This window comes from Onychomys torridus, chromosome 7, assembly GCF_903995425.1.
Source record: "Onychomys torridus chromosome 7, mOncTor1.1, whole genome shotgun sequence".
Taxonomy (NCBI): Eukaryota; Metazoa; Chordata; class Mammalia; order Rodentia; family Cricetidae; genus Onychomys; species Onychomys torridus.
In genome coordinates, this window is record NC_050449.1 from 48942112 (window position 1) to 48965725 (window position 23614).

At 43.1% G+C, this 23614-nt stretch overlaps 1 protein-coding gene across 3 annotated transcripts in view; it reads right to left on the reverse strand.

Moving 5' to 3' along the window:
* The window catches only part of Scaper (S-phase cyclin A associated protein in the ER), a 366940-nt gene that overhangs the window by 11452 nt on the left and 331874 nt on the right, over nt 1-23614 (reverse strand). For all 3 annotated transcript variants that reach the window (XM_036192654.1, XM_036192655.1, XM_036192653.1), the window contains exon 29: nt 20370-20519. In XM_036192654.1, coding sequence (XP_036048547.1) covers nt 20370-20519 — 150 coding nt within the window. The remainder of the gene's footprint in view (nt 1-20369; nt 20520-23614) is intronic.

The following is a 23614-nucleotide window of genomic DNA, read 5'->3' on the forward strand; positions in this document are numbered from 1 at the left end:
TCCTCAGAACGATGTCCATTAGAAAGGCTGCCATCGCTCTCCAGGTGAATAGCTTTCCCTGGGCTCTGCCACAGGAACAGTGCAGGCTCAAGAGTGCTGGCCTTAGACAGTTGTGGGTTCTAGGTCTGCCTTTGCTCATGATCAATACAACCACCCAGTTAATTTTAGAGTTTTTTTCCCCCCATAAAACCAGTAGATGGAAGCTTTGAAGGTTTAAATGCAGACCTAATGTGTCTATACTTGCAGAGCTAGACAGCGTTAGTTAGGGATGCTCATTACTTGACCAGCTCTCTGAGTTCTCTGTAGGACCAGGAGCAGAGCTCCCACCCAGCCTAACAAATGCTTTCCAGCATCTCTCCCCATTTCTTTGGAGCAGAGGCTCTGGCAGAGGCTGGCTTCAATCATCAGCAAGCTTAATGCCACCCGAGAAGCCATTGCTGAAGTTGCTCCCTGGCCCTTTGTGTGCAGGTCAGAGCTATGCAAACAGGGCTTGGGGTGCCAGCCAGGATCTTGTGGCGGCAAAGTAGGAAATGCGTTCTGACAGTTTTGAAAAGAAAATCCTTGCGTTAGCATGATCCAAGAAACATAGGTGAGTGGTGCAGAGCAACAGATGCTTAGCACTCTGCCTGTCTCTCTCTGTCTGTGTGTCTATCTGCTCACATGACTTTGAGGCTACTGTGCTGGACTTGTCACTATGAAGACTGTTATTGGCTCCCAACTCATATCCAGGATGAACTTCCCCACACACTTAAGGAAATCCTTAAGTGCTGGAAGACATCCCAAGTAGCACAGCTGACAAGTCAGCTCAGCCAGGTGCAGTGGTGCACAACTGTGACTCCCAGCACTTGGGAGGTTATGGTAGGAGGATCAGAAGTTCAAGGATAGCCTGAGCTGAGAAGCATCAAAACTTGCCCTGTCTCTCACCACCACCCCAGCAGCAAACAGAAAAATGGCTGGATTTTGTGGTACTCTGAGCCACAGCATCTAGAAGGATGCCAGAACTGAGATTCTCAAGGTCCTGAGCACTTCTGGTCTGGCTACAAGGAGAGATCTAGAATGGACTGTGTAACACTGGTGTCTTCTGAGGTATGAAGGGCTGCAGGGCTTTTAGAACACTGTGCTGCCAGGACCTTAGCAACTCCCAGCTCAGCTGGGACAGTTCTCAGGAGGCCCTGCTAGGCCCTCTGTCAACACCATCTGAGGCCAATTCTGGGGTGGGCAGACAGTGACGACGGCTGTTCTAAGGAAGTCCAGAGATGTGGTCCAAGTCCCCAGCCAGTCTGGAAAACTCTTAACTCCAAGTGTTGGCTTGTTCTAGCCTCTCAGGCCATCCAGGGCCACCATGCTCACCAGGTTGCCCATTCCTGGGTAGAGAAGCTCTCCTTACCAGTTCTGAGCTTACTCTTGTGATTCGCTCTGAGCCAGCGGTGTCTTGTGTGACAATGCCAGCCCAGATAAAGATGAGCACGATCCATGGCCATTTTAAACAGACAAAACCAACCAACATATAGAGAATAAACACAAAAGGCCATTCTTCTAAAACACATGCTTTTCTTGGCTCAGTATCACATGACCAGTTAGTTCTTGGTTATGTGCTGGGCTGTGTCAAGGGTTTGTTTCAAATGATCAGTTTTATTAATGGGAAAGGCAGAAATGACTGGCAATGGAGCAGGACTCCCAGGAGTGAACAGTTAGAACATGTGACTCCACACTGAGCACTGTCTTGCTGTGGCTGAGCACCTGGCCACCTTCCAGAGCAGGCCTGTGTGTTTCCAGTGCCTACAAACCCTGTCACACTGGACTTTTAATGAAGATATCTTCTCAACATCTTCAAATAAAAGTGACTGTCATGTTAAAACATTTTTTTTGTTGTTGTTATTTTATGTGTGTGAGTCTTTTGCCTCTACACATGTGTGGCTCGTCCTGTCAGAGGCCAGAAGAGGTGTCAAGTCCCCTAGCACTGGAGTGATAGGAACTGGACCTGAGTCCTCTGGAAGAGCAGCGGGTGTTCTCAGCTGTTGAGCCAGCTCTGTAAGTTGCGTTTTAAACATGCAACTGCAATGACATCAGGACTCTGCTGCCTCTGGCTCCTCAGTTTTCCATCCTGCTGTACTGCTAATTCCCAGCTGTGGAGCAAGACTCCTCCTCCTCTGTTGGAAGTCTCTGTTACATCCAGGGCGGGGTTTGGGGTTGGGGGGGGGGGGAGTGGGGAGCTTGACTCTTCCAGGTTTGCATTCACTTTAGAGATCTCTCATGAACTTGATGGGAACATACTTTTTCTAATCCATACATCTTTAGTGTATCTTTCTCCAGTGTGGTCACTTGTAGTAGATTTTATTCTGGAAGGAACAGATAGCTTGTGGAGGTGTTGAGCTAGGGGTTAACAGCACTTCTACATGCAGCCCCCTACCATATTTTCCATGTTTTTCAGGCTGACACACTTTATCTGGAATTCTTGATTAGTAAATTGGTGATGAATTATCTATGTAAGTGAGAATTCACACAGCCTTTGTCAGTGTGTGGCCTGCTTGGGGACCTCTCAATTCAGAGTATACAGGACTGACCAGAGTGGTAACTGTTCTCTTTCTAAGCAATGCTCACTCTAAGCCTGATCTTTGGTCTTAATTTAAAAAAATGCTGTCATAGAAAATACATCTAAATATTAATACTTGGTATGGCCCTGGTATAATTCTGTCAAAAATCTGCACAGAAGGAGGAAGAGGGAGAAGGAGGAAAAAAGTCTGAAAATGTATGGAAGGAGGAAAGTGGAGCAGAGGTTAGCCTGCAGACGCCATACCTGTGTGGTAACTGTCCCACTCTCTCTAAGATCCTGAAACGAGTTGAGTCATATAAACACGGAGAGCAGTCTAACCTCCACACCCCTTGGACACTACTTTTCTCTAACTGTGACCACCGGGGCTGCAGCTAAGGCTAGCAAGGAAGGGATGATGTCAGCAGGCCTCTCGTCAGCACCCCATATCTACTGAGAACTTCCACTGCTCAGAATGGGCTAAGGCACTAACTGTGAGAGCTTTCCATCCTTGCAGAATGGGCCATCTTCCTCAGGCCAGTTACCCAGGAAGCTCTGCACACTCCAATGCAGTGTGGCGGCTCACACTTCCGAAGCCAGTCTAACAGAGTAGGGTTTCTGGTCTCCAGTAGTTCAGAGTCAGCAAGTTTGAAGAGTGCTGCAGACGAGTTGGTAAACCGACAACAGAAGAAACCGCGGGGACACAAATAAAAGAAGTGAAGATTCAAATGACTTCAAAAAATCAAAATTCAGGATGTTGTCAAGAACCATTTGATGTAAGAGGAAGTCTCTCTCTTTCTCTTTTCCCATCTGGTCTTGAGAACATGACTATATTATGATAGAATATCTTATTAGTTATAACTAATTATCTTCACTTAATACTCCACACATTTAAAAATTACTTCTACACATACAATGATCCTCATATACCTGACATTGCAGAGGAACTAATTTTGTAAGACAGCAAAAAATACAAAATAAATCAATATGATTCTTTAAAACTGATTATAAGTAGTTAATATCAAACACATATTATGTTTTAAAGGTAATCCGATCACCTGAAAAGTTCACCTTTTTGGGGATAGTACATTCCTGACAGTAACAAAATTACAACACTAAGTAGTAAACTGCAGAGGTGTCGATGGCTGACCTCAACTTCTATACATACAGGTGACAATCAAATCTACAGCTCTAGGGAATTCACCCACAAAAGCAAAACCAAACAGACAAAAAACCAGAAACCAAACAGAAACCCATCAAATTCTGATTTATCTATTTCCACAGAGCGTTTCTGAACTCTATACTTATTTAGGAGTGATCACAGAAAGCTCTGTATTTTGTTTTATTTGTGAAGGTAACCCCCTCTCCCCAAGAAGGACCTATGGAAAGTTTCTAAATACTTACCGTCACTTGAACCTCATCTTTTGTCTATCACTGACTTTAAGAGAAAATTACCATGGCTGGAGAGATGGCTCAGTGGTTCAATTCCTAGCATGCACATGATAGTTCACAACCATCTATAACTCCAGCCCAAGGGGATCTGACACTCTTTGCTGGCTTCCCAGGGCATTGCATGCACATGGTGCACAGACATACATGCAAGCAAAATACCCACACACATAAAGATAAAATGAAGGAAAAAATAGAGCAAGAGAGTGAGAAAGGCTAAAACAGACTGAAGTGAACCCTAGCTGGTGAAAGTCCCCAGACTGTGCTGAGGGCAAGTGCTACCCTTTGTCATTACTATGTCACTGTGCCTCACGTAGTGCCTGGTAAATGATAGTTTTCTCCCCAACTATTTGGGAAAAGAATGAATGAGTTTGGCTTTTAAAATGAAGCTATAAATTAGTTTTGGTTTCTAAGTTATTTCAGGAGTTTATATCTATAACACATCAGAGTCTATGGGATGCTCACCATAGGCCTTAAAGGCCCTCAGTTAATACTGTAGGAGCAGATGATGGAGCTCTTTGGCATCTTGGCACGATGGTTTAGGGAGTCAGGTGTGTGTGTGCGTGTGTGCACATGCATGTGTGTGCAGGTGTGTGTGTGTGTGTGTGTCTGTGTGTGTGTGTGTGTGTGTGTGTAAGGGAGCAGCTTTGTTCACTATGCATGGACAGCTGTTCGGCTAGACTGAAGAGCAGAGCAGTTCTGTCCGTCAGTGTGGTGGGGTAAATGGAGAATAGAGGAGTGAATGCAAATAGTTAAAGCTCACCAGTGCAGATTCCTTGTGCCCAAGAATTCCCAATTTGTTTTTTTCCTCAACACGGGCAAAAATAGGTGTCTAGACATCTAAATGCATTCAAACAGACAGCTAAGAGAGTCTGTAAATCACTGGGACAAAGACTATTATTCTAGCAGAGTGGAAACAAAGTAGCCGTTGCATTCCTCTGCAGACCTGGGCCTGTGTACTGCTGGAGGAGAGGCAGCAGCTGAGGTGGCCAGGTTCTTGGTTAGTGCCCTTGCCAGCTGTCATACTTGGAACCAAGGCTCATGACAGGAGCCACAGGACAGGACTGTCCCTGAGGCCAGCAACTTCTCCATTTTTTTAAGAAAATGGCATGCCCCAAACACACCCCCTCATTTCTTTAATCCAATGCTGTGTGGGAAGGGTGGGAGTGGTAGCTTTAAACATCCCAGCAGAAAAATGAGATTCTGTCCACATATCAAATCTTATCAAATCACAGTGATAGCAAAGAAACCCAAATGTTCCTTTGTCTAGTCCTGCAACAACAGTTTTCTTTTTCCAAACTTGGCTCTTCCATAGGTATTTCTAGGCTGGGGTTAACTGCAGAATTCTTGGGGTCTGTATAGGTGGTAGCAGCTTTTGAGCCTTCTGAGTGCTGCTCCTGGATTCAGTGCTATGTAGCAGCAGTAGAAAATCCAGGAAGGAGGAAGAGAGAAGGAAAAAATAAAGAGAGAAAGCTAGGGTCAAGAGAAACAAAACCCACAGTTGTTGGGGACCTATATACTGGAAACCAGGTGGACCCCAGAGACACAGGGAAGGGCAAACTTTGAGAAGGCCCTTAACCAGCTTCCTGAGGGAAGTCAGTCATTTGCTGGCATCACTAACAGAGGAATGGGAGAGCACCCTGGGCAGGGTCTTCACTCTACTTCTGCAGGGGAGATAGTGACTCAGGACTATTGGTACCAGGTCTTGGTTGTTGGGCATCCAGTGTCTAAGTCTGACAACAACCTCTCCATTCTCCAAATACTGGACTGTGAGCCATGTCTCACCAGGCCAGCCACATGCTAATAGCACCAGAGGTTCCTTGTAACACAAATCTTAAATGGTCTTTTAATAAAAAACCCAGGGCCAGAAATGTTGAAAGATGAGATAGACGAAGGAACAAGCCATTGTCACGTCTCACCTTGCCAATTCCTCAATACTCTGCTTGAATGTCTCTGAGTCCTCAGCCAAAAGGGGTCCTCTCAGCCAAAAGAGCCTAGCTAAATGGCTTCTAGCTGGAAGGGCTTCCTCAGTCAAAAAGCCTTTAGTTCCTGTCTCCTCATGCCTTATATACCTTTCTCCACCCAGCCATTAAAGGCACGTGTGCTTCCCAAGCACTGGGATTAAAGATGTGTGCCACCACTGCCTGGCTCTGTTTTTCTCCTAGACTGAGTCAATCTCATGTAGTCCAGAGTGGTTTTGAACTCACAGAGATCCAAATGGATCTCCGTGTCCCAAGTGCCATCACTGCCTGGCTTCTATATTTAAGTTAGTGGCTTATTCTGTTCTCTGATCTTCAGGCAAATTTTATTTGGGTACACAAAATATCACCACAGCTCCTCATCTCCCAGAAGACAATCTCCAAGTTTTTGGTCACCACATGTCCCTCATGACCTCGGCTCTGCCTCATCTCAGGCTTAGCAAGCTTCAGTCACGATGAAGAGCCTGCAGTTCCTTATCCCTGCCAGGCTATTTCATACCTCAGTACCTTTGCTTCTGCTCTCTCCTATGTATGCCCCTGTGACCCAGGAACTCGAATCTCACTTTTTGTATCTGCACAGGCACTGCTCCAGTTGTGAAATACTGCTACCATACATGTGAGTTGTTTTTCGTTTTCTGTTTGAACCTCACTCTTCAGAACATTAGCAACATGAAGGCAAGGACTTGTTTTATCTTGTTTCCCACTCTCCTGGGTGTCTAGAACAGTACCCGGTGCATTGCAGGCATCTTGCAATGTCTGCTGAAGGAAACACAGGCTCAGCACTAATGACACTGTGCCTGGCTTGTGGACTGTAGGCATTTCTGTATCTCTCAGGACATGGCTTAAAACAGGGTGGGCATTTAGTAAAAGCTGACAAAAAGAGAAGGAATGACTGATGAATGTCTAAAGGGCCACAAAATTCACAATATTGGCATTTCCCCAAGGATAATTCACCCCCTAGCCTTCTGTTGCCTGATAGAGCCTCTTTTTGAATATTTCTCAAATCTTCTTTGAGGAAAAGAGCTATAGTTTAAAAGAAGCACATTCTAAATTCCTTTCAAACACATCCTGCAGCAGAAACTTATGCTAGACCAGCTCGCACACTTGGCCAACACTAAGAGTCGCAGGTTCTATGATTCGTCAGAGATTATTCCTAAGCCCTGCCTCCATTTCAGTTCACGTCTGAGAAGGAAGCCTGTTTTAGAGAGTACTAGCCTTGGTGATTATGCAGACTTGTCCTAATCATGATCACTTTGAGGGACTAATCTGGATTTTCTATGTGCTTATGTATCCGTATCCCATTTGCCACCGGGATGGAGTAGTATGAAGGAAGGCTGTTTGCCGAGAGCTCTGGATGGGGTATCAGGAGAACCAGCTCAAAGGCAGGAGCCAAGTCCTTTCTGCTCTGGCCACAAGGGGAGTTGGCTAGATGATCTCTGAAGGCCTCCAAGTTCCCAGACATCACCCTGTCCTGTGTTACGAGCACGCATACATGGACACGCCTTATGATGCTCACACCTACAGATATTACACGTAAATATGGTAAAAGTGAGTGAATTTAGAATATATATTTATTCTTAAAAAGAAATGGAAGAATTTATTACATGAAATATGCCAATTCAAACCTCAGAGCCTAGAGTCTGATATTTAAAATCCAGCTTCTCTAAGAAAAATAAAGAACACACACACACACACACACACACACACACACACACACACACACACACACTCTGCCCATTACAAATGGCAGGATGTAGGGAATGAGGAGGAGAGATAAGTGGAAGCCAGAATTTAGTAACACCTTCAAACACAAATACTCCAGTGGTCCTTGCTAGCAGACTGGGTAAGCATTCCATCCCATAAGCTGCTGTGTGGTGAGAACGGCAGGGTTAATAAATGCAGAGCACAGGCTGATAGGTTTTCTGGCTATAACCTAACAGCTGCCAGAGACTATGGGTGCATTCCATGGAGCATTTATGGGCTCACCAGCACTAGTCTATGACAATTTTATTTAATCATAAAAATATAATACTAGTCAAATCTTTTTGTAGTTTCGGTTTACTGCTTTCTCAAGTAAAATAAATGGTCTCTCAGATTTCTTCTGCTTTCATCTCTCTGCTCTAAGAATAGTAGGATAAGGTTCCAATTAAGGACCATTAAATGTTCACATTGATTCATGTGAGCCATTTTCCAGTTTCTCTTCCTAACACAATCTCAATGCACCTCACAATAATCTCAGTGCTTTTCAGCTGGCTACACAGAAGAGATGTATTTGGGCGTGAGGTAGTCCTGCTTCTGTACCTGCCTTCACTACCTTCCAGACAAGCATATGCTGACTATCTGTCAGGCAGGTCCAGCTCAATCAGTCATGCCAGACTGACTGTCCCAGGACTCCATGGTGGCTGGGTCAAAGCAGTGTGTGAAAGAACAGCCCAGAGGCCCAGCTATGGGAAGACAAACCTGTGCTTTGGGTCTAAGGAGGAACCTTGAAGGCAGGAGACACAGAGCTTTCTCCATCTTCTCAGCAGATGGAGAACGAGCATATTCTGACAGCGGAGATAACCTACTTAAGATGGTAGTAAGTGTCAGAGCTGACTTGAGTGGACGCAGCGGCTTTTCTCATTAGCAGCAGGGAGTGTGGAGGGAAGCAGCAGCAGCTTCAGCAAACCACAGGTTAGGCCAGGGAATGTGCCAATCACTAAGTAACTGATTCAATTCACTGTGTATAACCATCACGTGGCACGCTATTAATATGATCTACATATCACAGGTAAGGACACAGGCACTGGGAAGGTAAGTGGCTTGCCTAGGATCTCAGAGCTACAGAATGGAACAAATGGTAATATATTCAGTCTGCCTGGTTTCAAAGCCATAGTTCCTTTCATCAAGCTTCAAGAGCAGAATATTAATCCCTTAACATGGGGACCGAATGAGGATTTTAGCACATTGTGTACTATGAGGCAGCAAAGGCAAGATTGAGAGCTGCTGAGAATATCAGTAAAGCACTTGTGTGTGTCTGTGAGGGTGTTCCCACAGATGCCTAACTCAGGTTGGAAAGGCATGCCCTGGAAGTGAGCAGCACTGTCCCAGAGGCTGGGCCCAGACGATAGAACAAAATGGGAATAACAACAAGCCTACCAGGAGAGGAACAATCTGCATCTGGGCTGCCATAAAGTAAGCATGTCTATAAAGCCGGGCGGTGGTGGCTCACACCTTTAATCCCAGCACTCGGGAGGCAGAGGCAGGAGGATCTCCGTGAGTTCGAGGCCAGCCTGGTCTACAGAATGAGATCCAAGACAGGCACCACAGAGAAACACTGTCTAGGGGGGGAAAAAGTAAGCATGTCTGCTTCTCCTAATTGTCCACTGCACCGCACATCATGAACCTGTCCTCTCTGAAGCTGCTCTCGAGGTATTTGTCATACTGATTAAAAAAAAGTCTTGCCAACAATAGAAAACCAGGACCAAGAGCAAGGGTTGTTGCTGATGATCTGACCATAGAATTCATGAACCTTTGGACTAGTTTGTGGAGGAAATTGGAGACATAGGCAACAGAAGCCATAGAACGCTGTAAGCAGAGCTTAATGGACAATTCTGGAAAGAGCTGGGAGTGTTGACAGGAATGTGGAGGTTCCGACTGTGTTCTTGAGGTCTCAGATGAGCATCAAGTATTCTACTGGGAGCTGGACTAGAAGCCACGTGTGCTGCATTCTGGGAAAGACTGACCTCCATTTCATCCAAGCTCAAGACTTGGGTTGAGGGGCTGAAAATGATCTGGTGGAGGCAGCCCAGCATTCAGGCTGTGGTGTGGGGCCATTGCCTGCTTTTAGCCAAGCTTATAGTGAGAAGTGGGAGCAAAAGAAGTCAGGGGAAGTTCTGAAAAGCGTGTGGACTGGCTAGAAAAGGAACACATTTGAAGTTGCTAGCAAGGAAGGCATGGTTACTAAGGAATTCATATCATTAAAAATACACTAAATCTTGGCACTAGGGCAGAGTAAAGATGTCTTGAAGATACTTTAGGAATAAAGAGGACCCTACTTTTTCCACAGCCAAGAATAAAAAAGGGTAAACTCATTTGAAAGCCTTTGCTCTGAGGAGAGAGCTCTATAGGCCTGCACACCCAAGGATGTCTCCAGACATATTCATCCACATCTAGCCCACTACCTGATCCCAGGGATCTGAGTCCACTGTAGACACAGTCTAAGGCTAAGGGAGGGGTCATTACTGTTTGACCAGTGGAGAGCTTATCATTGCCCAAGTGATGCTGGTTTTGAAGGTAAACTGGAGTTGTGGGGTCAGGAAGGCTGCCATCAAGATTTCAAAGAAAAGGAGCTGGAGAGATGGCTCACCAGTTAAGAGCACTAGCTGCCCTTCCAGAGGTCCTGAATTCAAATCCCAATGACTACATGGTGGCTTACAGCCATCTATAATGGGATCTGATACCCTCTTCTGGCACAAAGTACATGGAGATAGAGCACTCATGAACATAAAATAAATCTTTTTAAAAATACTTAAAAAAATATTTCAAAGGAAAGCCTAGGAGACCAAGAAATTTGTAGTAAGGTCAGAGTCCCAGGGGCAGCCCTTGAGAGAATGATACATGAGCTTTAAGAGTGGAGCTGAAGACGTAGTGGAGACTCAGGCAATGAAAGATGCCAAGGACATGTAATGTCTGCTGAGAAAATTGGAAGGAGAGAGTGTGCAGCCAGACTAAGGCCGTCAACCCACAAGGGCACAGAGGTAGAGCTGCCTAAGTCCCTTGATGCTTATGTGCCTGTCAGAGAGCTTCCTTTTCAACCAACTCACCAGGAGTCAGAGTAGATGCCACCAGTCCAGGGAGAAAAGATCCACCTCAAAGGCATCTACTCCACAGCATGAGTCAACCAAACTGTGACCTGACTAACAAGGTGATATTTCATTTTTTACAATAACCTCATGAATTAGGGCCACTGTCTCTGTCATAGCAGTGAAATAAACATTCAGATAGCCTGTCATAGGTCGAATACACTGATGCTTTCTCAAATATAAGACTTGCCACACCATGAACCAGGTTGTTTTCTTTAGATCTCAAAGCCAGTAGTTAAAGCTATGACATTTTTTAGAAAGATAAATTATGATGATGAAGAAATGGCTAAAGTAAGTTTTAATTAAGAGCTTAGGAGATTTGGTCAGTAAGTAGAAGTGATGGATCTTTCAAAACCTGGACCATTTTGACCTTTTCTGTAAGATGACCACAGAGATCATCTCACCACCCAATATTCTTCCAAGACATAGTTACCTTATGTGCCTGGCACTGTCATATGTACCACTACTGAGGAATTTGTTTTTAAAGTACTTAACATTTCAGCAGGGTAGAAAGACAAAAATCAAACAGATAAAACAAATAAATATCAGGGGAAATACATGAGTGAAGAAAAATAAATCATGGAAATTGAAAACAGTGACTACATGACTGGTCCACAAGTTAGAACACTGGCAGGTGCTATGGTAAACGGACAAGTAAGAACCAAATTGTTGGAAGTGAGCCCCTGAAATGACACTGATTTCTGAGGGGAAGATTCTAGGCAGAAAGCAGCAAGGATGAAAGCCTGAGCAGAGAGATGGGTGAGGTGTGCTTGAGGAACAGCCAGAAAGCCAGTGTTAACTGGAGTATCTGTGGTTACTATCCTTAAAAATGAACAGGGCTGGAGAGATGGCTTGGTGGTTAAGAACACTTGCTGCTTTTTCAGAGGACCTGAGTTTTCTTTCCAGCATACATGTCAGGTAGCTCACAACCACCTGTAACTCCAGCTTTAAGAAACCCTATGCCCTTTTCTGGTCTTCTCAGGCATCCACATTCATGTGTGTGTACACACACACACACACACACACACACACACACACACACACACAAAAAGAATGAAAATGATTGAATTTATCTTAATGCTGGTTTGGCTACAGCTTCCCAATTCATCTTAGAAGTGTAAATTCATCTGTTAGAGCTGAAAGAAGCATGAGCCTTTTACCTGCACTATCATGCTGGCATACTTAATTCTTTTTATAGACAGGAAACTGAACCAGAGATGGGCAGTGACTTGCCTAAGGCCACATATGTATAGAAGGATACTAGTGCAGCCATTATGGATCTTTCTGGGGCTGACAATAGTAATATAGTTTCCTTATTTCAGGAGACCTTGAGTAAAGACTAGACTTTTACAGTCTATCTCTGGGTATTTTATTTAAAAAAGTTCCTCTATGACAAAAGACATAGATTCAGAAAAATATGATTATCATCACTCATGAGTTAAATTGACAAGAGTCTCGAACTCTCATATTTTGTGCTCATATGACACCCCAACAGACTTTTTCAAAACCTGAGGCCTGTGAACACTACTGAACAACATTTATGTCTGAACATTGGGCAAGAGATCTGGGCTGGGCAATCCTTTGTCCATCTTTGGATACTCTGAAGCAGGGCCCAGTATTAAAATAGACATGTAAGTCATTAATCGTATGTTGCCCTTGTGGCCAAACTACACCATTGAAGTAAGAAAACAGAGGCTTAGTAACTTGTGCAGGGTCCAGTGCTAAGGTGTCAAAGCCAGCTGACCTTCCAGCCTATGCTCAGAATCACCATAGCATTTAGCTTTTTGTATGATTGAGTTAAGTTCAAAATTTCAGTTGCAGAGTCATCCAGAGCCTATCTAGAGCTTCTTTTCCTGCTGCTGTGTCGGCCACAGCAGGAGCACCTGAGCAGCCATCACATATCAGGCAGCAATCCCAGTGATGGTCCTTGCACAATGACGTGTGACCATCTTAATTAAGGTCTTGCTCTAAGTACTCAGGCTTGAGGCTGCATGTAGATTCCCACACTGCCTGCTATCTGCTCTGCTTTGTTCCTCCGCAAGGCAACCACTGTCAACCAGGAATTTCTTAGGACCTCTTGAGTGGCTTGTGGAGTGTAAAAAACATACCCATGACATATGGCAGTGCACTAAAATTGTGTAGGAAAAGTCACAAATGATGAGGCAAGTGAAGGGTCTTTTTGTTTGGATCCCGTGAAAGGGGTAACTTTTACTATAAACTGCCAGAATTGGTGGCTGGCAAACTTCTTCATTCTAACACAGGCACACCACTGACTTAAATGATCTACCTCAAGTCCCTCAAGTACCATGTTGTTCTCTGGTGCTATAATATTGAGAATAACTCGGCTCCAAAATGGCTATATTACTGAAATTCTTGAGATTTTCCTTAGACATACAGTTCCATCTTATGAACGGAACTGGAACTGTCACAAGGAAGAGCATGTGCAAAGGGGAATGCTTATGTGACAGGTGAAGAACAAGGTGTTGGCACTGGGTGAACAGGAAGCCCAACGAAGCGCTGCTCCGTGGACCAGATGAGGCCAGTGCAGTGTATGTACCAAGTGGGTGTGACCCAGGATGGATCATCTGCCTTTGAGAAAGACAAAGTGCAAGATAAGGATGTTTGAGGAGGACTTGGGCCAGCTCTGAGCTCCTAAAGGCTGGACAGTGGTTCCGGAAACTGCTAGGCAACTACTCTATTTCTGCCTTAACTGCTATTCTCAAAACACAACTGAAGCCCGGGATATAGCTCATCAGAAGAGCACTTGCCGACCACGTGTGAGGCTCTCATTTCAAGCCCTAGCACTGCAAACAAATAAAATACAAACGAAATGAAACAGAACCCCACAAGGCAGTGAGAAGGCTCAGCTAGTAAAAGTGCTTGCTGCCAAGCCTCAGTTCCCAGAACTCGAATGGTGGAAAGAGAAAACTGACTTCCACAAACAGTTCTCTGATTTACACACATACATACATGAACTAAAAATAAAACAAACACAAGACCACAAAGGAATGGCTGAGGCTGGAGCTCAGTGACAAAGCACCTGGCAGGCAACATACCATAAGCGAGTCTTCCTCAGCTGCAGGTAGACAAAGACCAAGACATCACTTATGTGTGCAGGGGAATGCCTGACATGAGTACAACAGAGTCCTTCCAGACACTATCACTAAAATAAATCGCCAGGCACGGTGGTGCACACATTTAATCCCAGCACCAAAGACACAAAGGTAAGAGGATCTCTGTGAGCTGGAAGTCAGCCTGATCTAATCTACACCCAGGACAACCAGAGATGCTTAGTGAGGTCCTGTCTCAAAACAAACAAACAACTGGGCAGTGTGGCACACATCTTTAATCCCAGCACTCAGGCAGCAGAGGCAGGTGGAGCTCTCTGAGTTAGAGGCTAGCCTGGGCTACAGAGTGAGTTACAGGATAGTCATGGCTACACAGAGAAACCCTGTCTCAAAAAAACCCAAAACCAAACCAAACCAAACCAACCAACCAACCAACCAACCAACCAACCAACCAAACAAACAAACCTACCCAACCAAACAAACCAAACTAACCAACCAACCAAACAATCAAACCCACCCACCCACCCAACCAACCAAACAAACCAAACTAACCAACCAACCAACCAAACAAACAAACCCACCCACCCACCCACCCAACCAAACAAACCAAACTAACCAACCAACCAACCAAACAAACAACCAAACCAAACCAAAAACAGGACAAACAAAAAACTTTGAGTCATCAAAGGATCTGGAAAACACACATGGCACGGTTGCAGTGGAGCCCCACTGTCTGGTTTCCCGTCTGTTCTGATCTACTTAAAAGCATCCAGTGCCTCAAGCACAGTGAAGGGCAGATGACTACATACATGATCCATACCCCAGCTTATCGAACCATGGGTCATGACCTTCTTAGAAGGTCACACAAACTACTGAGGTGACTGTGAAACGTGTGGCAACCTTGAAAGGTTTTCAACATGAAGTGATCAAAAATTAATCTGAATCAAACATGATTATTCCAAGGTAACTCTGGCAGCACTTGTCCATGTATCATGCACCTTTACTACATACAAGACATGCACATTTTCCTACACATGCTATACCCCCAAACAACACACCTGAAAACCCTTGGCTAAGATTCAAGTCTATTACATTGGATATGAAATAAAGTGTTTTTACAGTACAACCAAAGTTTTCTGTTCTTACAGAAACATAATGGTTTACTTACAAAAACCAAAGACTTCTAATACTTTCCTATTGTCATGTAAGTATCTAATCAGTATATCTTTGAATTGTGTTATAATATTTGATTTTAAAAACTGCCACTGGAGTTGCTGACTTGAGTTTCATTAAAAAAAATATGAGATGAATTTGTCTTTAGGTTAGGACAGAATTTCCAATAATTTCAAAGGCCCTAAACATACTTTTAAAAAATTTTATTTTATTTTTGAGATTGTATTTAATTATATTTCCCTCTTCTCTTTCCTCCCTCCAAACCCTTCCATATACCCCTTTCTGCTTTCCTTTAAATTCGTGGTCTCTTTTTTTCACTAACTGTTATTGCATGTATGTATTTGCATATGCATATATAGTCCTAAATACTACCTGATGAGCAATGTTACTTGTATGCACATTTTCAGGGTTGACCTTGTAGCACTGAACGACCAGTTTGTGTGCTCTTCCTTGTGGAAGGCCACCCCTCCTGCTAAATGTACTTTTGCCTTTTGCACTATATATGTATATAAGTGATGGTCTTAATACTGATGATTATAAATATCAATTAGCTCTGAAAACTGCTGAAGATGCTCTATGATCTGCAGTATCAATATTCAGCCAATATTTATTTATTTATGTAAAATAAATAAGCACATCTCTCTAATTAGTTTGCATACTTGCTTTAGTTTTTAGTAAACAGTAAATTTATATGTATGCCAAGGATTGTTTTAAAAAAATTTTCCTTATGACTTATTATCAGTAGATACTGGATTTCTATACCTATTTACTCATCAGGGTCAGGAAACAATTCTTTGGACAAAAAGGGACCCTGAATTGAGAATGTATAAAGAGCTGATCTATCTTCCTGGTACTGTAGAGAGGCTGGGCAGGCAAGTGGGCCAAAGTGATCTTTCCTTTCAATTACCATAAGACTATAGCTGGGATACCTGGAGTCTATCAGGCCTTTCCAAATGAGAAGGGCAGTCACTAATCAAAATGAATATGCAAAGGTGCTTATTCCCAGGACAGTAATATTCAGGCAGTCACACAATCTTTCATTTGAGTTAATTTAATTATCAGACCAAATTTAATTATTCAATACAATGTAAATAAAGTGAAGAGCTGACAGCACATATTAATTATGTTCATTATAATAATTAAATGGGAAAGAATTTAGAAAGTCATGAAAATGCTGTAAAATACAGGGAAGCTTTTGATTAAAACATTGTTTTAATTAGACACTGCAAACCTATAGGAAACAGATGATGATTCAATCAGGGATAGGGCATTACTTTTATTATCTGGCTTGTTCTCCTGATCTGTGGTATCATAGGGCTCAGCCCTTCTAGTTAATTGACTAAGTGGTGGCAAATAAAAAAACACCAATCCTTTATGTAAAGCAGTTACCTAATCAAGCAGACTAAGCTTCAGCAAGATTCAGGACCCACTCTGTCCCTTGTAGAGAAACATGCTGAAATGAAGGATCCTTCTTGAAAAACATGCCCTGCAGATTAACATGAAACCTACCTGAACTGAGAATCATTTCTCCCACACAATCCCCCTGATTTAGAGAAGCCTGTGCCAGGCTGAATTGTTTTCCTGAGACCTGGAGTAGGTGGGAAGGGGTGCCACTGGGCTACTGCCTCTGAGGTGAGGCTACCCAGATGACCTTTTAGGATAAAAGCTCCACAGAAATGGACACTGGGGTAAGAGCTTACAGCTGCTCTTACCACATCTCCTGAGCAAATGTTCACTTAGCAAATTGCTGGGTTGTGGTAGACAGAAAGGGAATTTAAAACGTTCCATTTTAAAGGAAAGCAAATACACACACCTTTTTAGCTGGAGAAACCCCCAACTTCACCGGATACAGGTCACTGTCATCTCACCGTCTGCCTTATGCTGTCCTCCACCTGGGCCTAACCACCGAGCACGGCATAGATCCCCACTTGGGCTAGGGGACACAGCAGATAAAACAACCGTGGTGGTGATGGCATGGCAGAGCAAAGCCTAGTAAGTTACCCATGAGGTGTCTGCTGCTGTGTCTGCCAACGGCTCTCAATGCTCTTCAGTCCATACTGGGGAAGCCGAGATCTACTGCCCTTTAGATGCCAAGCTGTCTGGTGCTGACAGGATCTGAAGCAGAGTAAGGAGGATCTAAAACCCACAAAAGGGTGGTGAGTCTTCTGACATCAGAATGCTGGGCTGTCTGTGGTTTTCGTCTCAGACTTTTAATGTCACAGCTCAAGGCATTGGTAGGCAAGAGCATCTAACTACAATCTTTCTCGTCCTCTCCTCTTTCTTTCTTGTTTACCATGTGAAATACACATAACACATAACTTAGCATTTGAAACATTTTAGCCCTACAATTCAGTGGCATTAAAAATGCCACACACACACACACACACACACACACACACACACACACATTGTGTAAATGTCACTGTTCTACAGAACTACTCTACTTTTCAACAGTTACAGATTCATAAATCTAAAGGGAGAAGATTCATCTAAGATCACATAGGTAGAAGCAGAGCTGAGCTAAAACCCAAGCCCTCTAATTGCAAAACTGGTTTGGGTTTATTTATACCTTCCTAGAACCTTTATGGGTTTCCCAGAGTGAGAAACACACACATGCAGTCTCCTGCTCCTCCACTTCCTCCCCGCCCCAAGCATCTTCCACTCCTACCTTAATGCTCTCTACCCACTTCAGCTGCCTTTCCCCTTGTCTCTCCAAATATATCCTCTGCTTGTCTTTGTTCACTCCAGTGTGATACCAAAGTGTGTGTTTATCTAAAAGGAGAGTGCTACCGTGTGATCTGGCATCAGTAGAAAAACTCAGAAACCCCACAGAACTCTGAATCCCATAAACTTATCACAAGAGAGTTGGTTTGTACATGAAATGCGCTCAAAGACTGGAACTTTCTGGTGTGGAGTTGCACACAGCCGAACAGCATACTCACAAACTGCTCGGCTCTTCACAAGTGCAGCAGAAAGTCATGATGTCTAGCACAAACCACTGACACATAAAACAGGAAATTGTTAGGTAAATTATGAGTGTCCACACAAGGTAAAGGCATTAAAAATGATATTCTGGTGTAATAGGAAGTACACGAAGCTGGACATGCGCACACATGCAATAAAACCTGCCGGTGGCATCTTAGATGCTGGGATCAGAAACAGCAGAGATTCCATTTTATTCTTTATGTTTTCCATGTCTTTTTCATAACAAATAAGGACTGCTTTGTGGTCGTAAGTATTAGAAGAAACTTTAAAGTGAGATGAAAATCATTTAGTAGACTGATATACACAAAGGAAAGAAATCCACACAGGACAATCCCCTTACCTACCTTTTCCTGAGTAGTTTTTAAGAGTTTTGTCAACCTACTGGGCCAGATCCTTAAAAAGGACAAAACCCTGGCTGTTTGCAAGGGAAGGGGCTTCCTGGGTGTTTCTACATTGGGAGATGACAAACAACCGCCTCTTGGCAACAGGGTCTGGGCAAGGGAAATTTTTTTATTTTGTAGATAATATTATTCCTGCAGACACCTAGATCTTCCACATTTTAAACACAAGGATGTTTTTCTAAAACAGACTGTCCATTTCTTATATTCTTACAGAGAATGCACTGAAGGTCTACTTTGTTCCCATGCTTAATAAGTGTCAAATATTCTTGTGAACCTACAAGTCTGTGATTGTGGCCAATTCTATTGTTCTTGTTATTTTAAGATGTGTTACATTTGTTTATGCTCTGAAACATTTGCTTTAATGATGCAAAGATGTGTTGCATTCTTTTATGTTGCATTTGTTTAACCCTGTAAAACTTTGTAACTGTGCCTGTCTAAAACACCTGATGGTCCAATAGAGAGCTGAAAGACCAATAGCAAGGCAGGAAAAAGGATAGGTGGGGCTACCAGGCAGAGAGAATAAACAGGAAAAATCTGGGAGGAAAGGAAGGAGGAGCAAGAGAAGGAGGAGGACGCTAGGGGCCAGCCACCCAGCCACTGAGTCAGCCATGGAGTCAGAGAGAAAGTAAGATATACAGAAAAAAAGGAAAAAGCCCAGAGGCAAAAGGTAGATAAGTTAATTAAAGTTAAGAAAAGCTGGCAAGAAACAAGACAAGCTAAGGCCAGGCATTCTGAATTAAGAATAAGCCTCTGTGTGTGATTTATCTGGGAGCTGGGTGGTGAGCCCCCAAAAGAGCAAAAACAACTGACAACATTGTTCTCTCTATCCTCTCCTCCTCACTGGACATGAAGTGGCAGCTCTCAGTGTGCAGCTTCTTACCTTGTATGTGGCTCTGACAGAACACCCATCTCTTTTCTTGCCTTCCTCTAGTATGCTCTAGGCTGATAAATCTAATAGGCACATTTATTTGAGATTTACTTAAAATAAAAACCAGTGAGCTTAGAGTAAAGGCTAGTGGGCTCTTTGGATCTTTTTCTCAGCTATAATCTATATGATCAAGTTTCTGCCTAGCTAAAACTATATAAATGAGGTAGTTAAGAAATAGTTTGAGGGGCTGGAGAGATGGCTCAGCCATTGAGAGTACTGGCTGTTCCTCCAGAGGACCTGAGTTCAATTCCTAGCAACCACATGGCAGATCATGACTGTCAATAACTCAAGTTCTAGAGGATCTGATACTTTCACACCAATGCACATAAAAATAAAGTTAAGTAAATTATTTTAAAAAAAAATCACGTTTATAAAAAAGAAATAGTTTGATATGTTAGTTGTGCCATAATTTATTTAAAAAATAAAGTGGAAAGAAGAAGAAGAAAGCTGCCGTATCTTCTAGTTCATAATAAACATTCCACCATCATAAAGCAGGAGAATGCATTCATAGAGGAACCTTTACTCAGAAACCAAATAAAATAGCCAGGAGCAAAACTATGCCCATCACTCAGGCAGGAGAAGCCAGAGAACCTTGTGCTCTCAGGTTCTGCCCCAAACCATCTGGAAGCCTCTGAACACCCAGGCAGAGGAAGGCCAAGGACAGCTTTATATGTTTTGCTAAGTGACCTGAGCCAAGAGATGCAGATGCTTCCTTATCACAGTGAGGGCATCAGAGTTCACACAGTGTGGGAGTGGAAGCTGACTGTACAGGAGGGAATGGCTGCTTCTGTATAAAAGATTTCACCTTTATAGCTCTAAGAGGAGGCCCTTGTGCTATCTGGTGCAGATCAAATATCTTTGGAGAGATAATGCAATCAACATATCTTGGGAGCCCGGTTAAGGGCCTTCACACAGGACAGATGGGTTCCAGCAGGCTAGCCTGCCTTTTCTCACTCCAATACCTCACACTCAGTGCTGGGAGTAATCTAAGGTACCTTCCAGAGCCTCTTACCTGGTTATCTGGGTGGTTGACAGTGAAGTAGCCCACACAGACGATGACCTCATGAAGGAGGCTTTCACAGGAGACTTGGCTGCAGTGGCCCAGCAGGGAGCTAGCCATGTGACGGAATGCAAGGGACAAGCCTTCTGCCCCTACAACAGACTGACAGACAAGGAGCAGTTAGAACTCCCGGCCCAGGGAGAGCCAGCCGCACATCACATACAAGACACGGTTCTGCACACTCCCTGTCATGTGGCCAGAGGAACGGGGACATCTCTTTCGAGTTTTGTTTAAACAGTTATAGAGAGCATGTATCTAACACCAGAGCTCCTGTTCCTAGAAAAGAGGAGATCGGGACTAATAAACAAGCTAAAGACATTCTTAACTTTCAAAAGGCCTAGTTGTCAAATGTTTGTAAGGAAGTTTGCTTGAACCTGGAGCTTTACTTTTTTTTATTTCGTTTTTAAAGTTTCTATGTTATTTACTATTAGAAATTTTTTTCATACACTATATTCTCTTTTCCTTTCCAAACTCTCCCTGAATTTTCCCACCCACCTCCACACCCTTTCTCTCTTTAAAAAACAAAACCAAAAAAAAAAAACCAAACCAAAACCAAACAAAAAACACATACAGTGCTCTTCCCAAAAGGAAACCAAAAATATACAAGCAAAAGACCAGTAAGACAAAAAAAAAAAAAAAAAAAAAAAAAAGCCCAAATAAAGCAATATGAGACAAAAAACATCTACAAAAATATAATGAGCCTGACACATTTCTATAGTACTATGGGTAGCAGTCAGTTCAGGAGTTCTTAATCTAATAAATGATCAAAATAAATGTAATATTTAACCTGAAGGACAGAGAATAGGATCAAGACACTGTCTACCTAAAGCAGTTATTTACTCCATGCTTAATAACTTACATTTTCTCATTAGACAAGAATTCTTATTGTAGAAAATATGTAGAAGTGTAAAAATTATCTGTGATTGTACCATGTAAGCTAATTTCTAACTCTTTATTTCTAAAGGAAAGTATTTTCTTATACATAGCGAAGACATTTAGTGTTTTTGTGGGCTCTGGGGATCATACCCAGGGCCTCGCACATGCTAAGAAGACTATCACTGGCCTATGTTCCCCACCTTTGTACTCAGAGACAAATACCCATTTCTAGTTATTTACTTATGTTCAAACAGAAAAGAAATCTAAATAATAATTATTATTCAAATAAACTGTGCTCTAAAACAACAGCTACCAAAAGAATGTGAAGACCAAAACAAAACAAAAAAAAATCTTCCCCCCAAACTATGGAGCCCTTCAGCTAGGAGCTTCTGGGATCTTTTCTCCAGACAGGGTCTGCGCTGTCCGAGGAGGGCGGCTCGGGAGGAGAGTCTGAGTCTGCCTGTGCAGCCTGAAGCTTCTATTTAATAAACATGTCAAGCAGACAGAGCGACAGGAGGGCAAAGGGGAGAAGCCACAGAACACACTTGCAGCCCACACTGGAATGACGCCCGGCGGCCGGCCTGTGGGAAAGGCACTGTTTTAAACTCCTCTCTTTATTTGGGGTCTTGCTGGGTTTGAAATCAGGTCAGATGGCTGTAGCTTGGAAATGTCACCAAACCCATGGTCTAAACTGGGTGAAACACAGTGTTCAGGTGGACACTGCTGTGCCGTGAAGATTTCCGACTTTAAGAGTATCTTCTGTCACGGTTCTTCTGCCCCAAGACAACCCCCACCCCAAATATTTTTCAAGCCCCAAAGACACTTCAGGAAGGCTTTGCTCTTTAAATCAAGTCCTGACACCTTCTCAGTTCAGCCCTTATTTAATTAGTTGCGTCCAGCATGCTGTGACCTAGTGCCCTCTGTTTAACCTTCCCTGATAAGAGCAGGTCAAGGGGCATGTATGTTTGAATATAAAAATCAAACCAATTTTTCAAGGAAAGTATATTTCCTTTCTAGCCAGAATTAATTGCCAAGTCAGTACATTGATTTGTTTCTTGAGACCACCTTCAATTGTTAAAAACTGTCACTGCAAATACAATATACAATATCACTGACCTCTAGGCCATCTGTGGCAATATGATTTCAGAGTGGATTTCCTTTCTTTGCTGGGAGAGGATATTTTAACAGCCTTATAGGTATATCATGAAAATGTTCTAATGGATAGCCCTTTTGTTGTTATCATATAATAGGTTTTCACACACAAAAAGCACACAGATACATGGCTCTGAAGAAAGGTGGAGAAGCATGAATGCTACATTCAGCACTTTCTGATCCAACATCTCCCAGGAGGCTGAGTAGATGCTTTATCTTCATAAGTCGCCCAGTAAGCATCAGTCACTCAGCAACAGCATCCACAGAAATGCCCAGCAAGTGGGTTGCCCAGGGAAGGCACAGACTCAGAGGCCAGAGGGTGTCAGCTCATTTGTCCGGGCCTAGCACCTGCTGGCTAGCACACCACTATTGTGTAATCTTGTTTAATCTTCTGTTTTGTGAGGTAGATGTTTCTAATTTGCTTTAGAAGAGGGTACTGAATCTTAAACGCTCAGATGGCTTGTCCAAGGCCATACAATTTATGGTGGTGGGTCTGCTTAGTGGGGTCAGTCTGACTCTGGGCCCAGGGGCCTGATGAGCATGACAGTCTTGGGCACTCTGAATTCCTGTGATATCTGGACGTGTGAGGAGGAATCAACATCCCCCTCACATCATCTTGTCTCACTCTTCTGTAGTAGCTTAGGCCGCCTGCCACATTTTAGTTTTCTTCTTTAGTCCCTTCTAGCCTTTTAGGGTCATCCCCGAATCTCCTACAGTCGGAACAATGTGGAGATGTACACTTCCCTTCACTTCATTGGAAATCTCTTTCCCTATCCTTCATGAAATCTTTGCTTTGACATGGACTTGTTTGTCTGAGATAGAATTTGAGTTTTTCTGATCACATTTATCATGAAAATAGTATTTTCTTCCCAAACTCACTTATTTCTATGCAGTGCAAACACATTTTTTTTTATCTGAGCATTGCATACTTGATCATCGATGGTATCTGGCTTGCTAAACTGTGGTGCAGTTCATAAATACCCTCAAATATTTCACCATTCTCTTACTAAAGGTGGGACCTATGTCTCTTTTTCAATCTGGGAGGTTTATAAGTGATTCACCCAGTAGTACATACTTTGCATATGTATATATGTATATATATATGTATGTATACACACATATTTTATACAGAGAGATTTTTGTTGTTGTTGCTGTTGTTTTTTGAAACA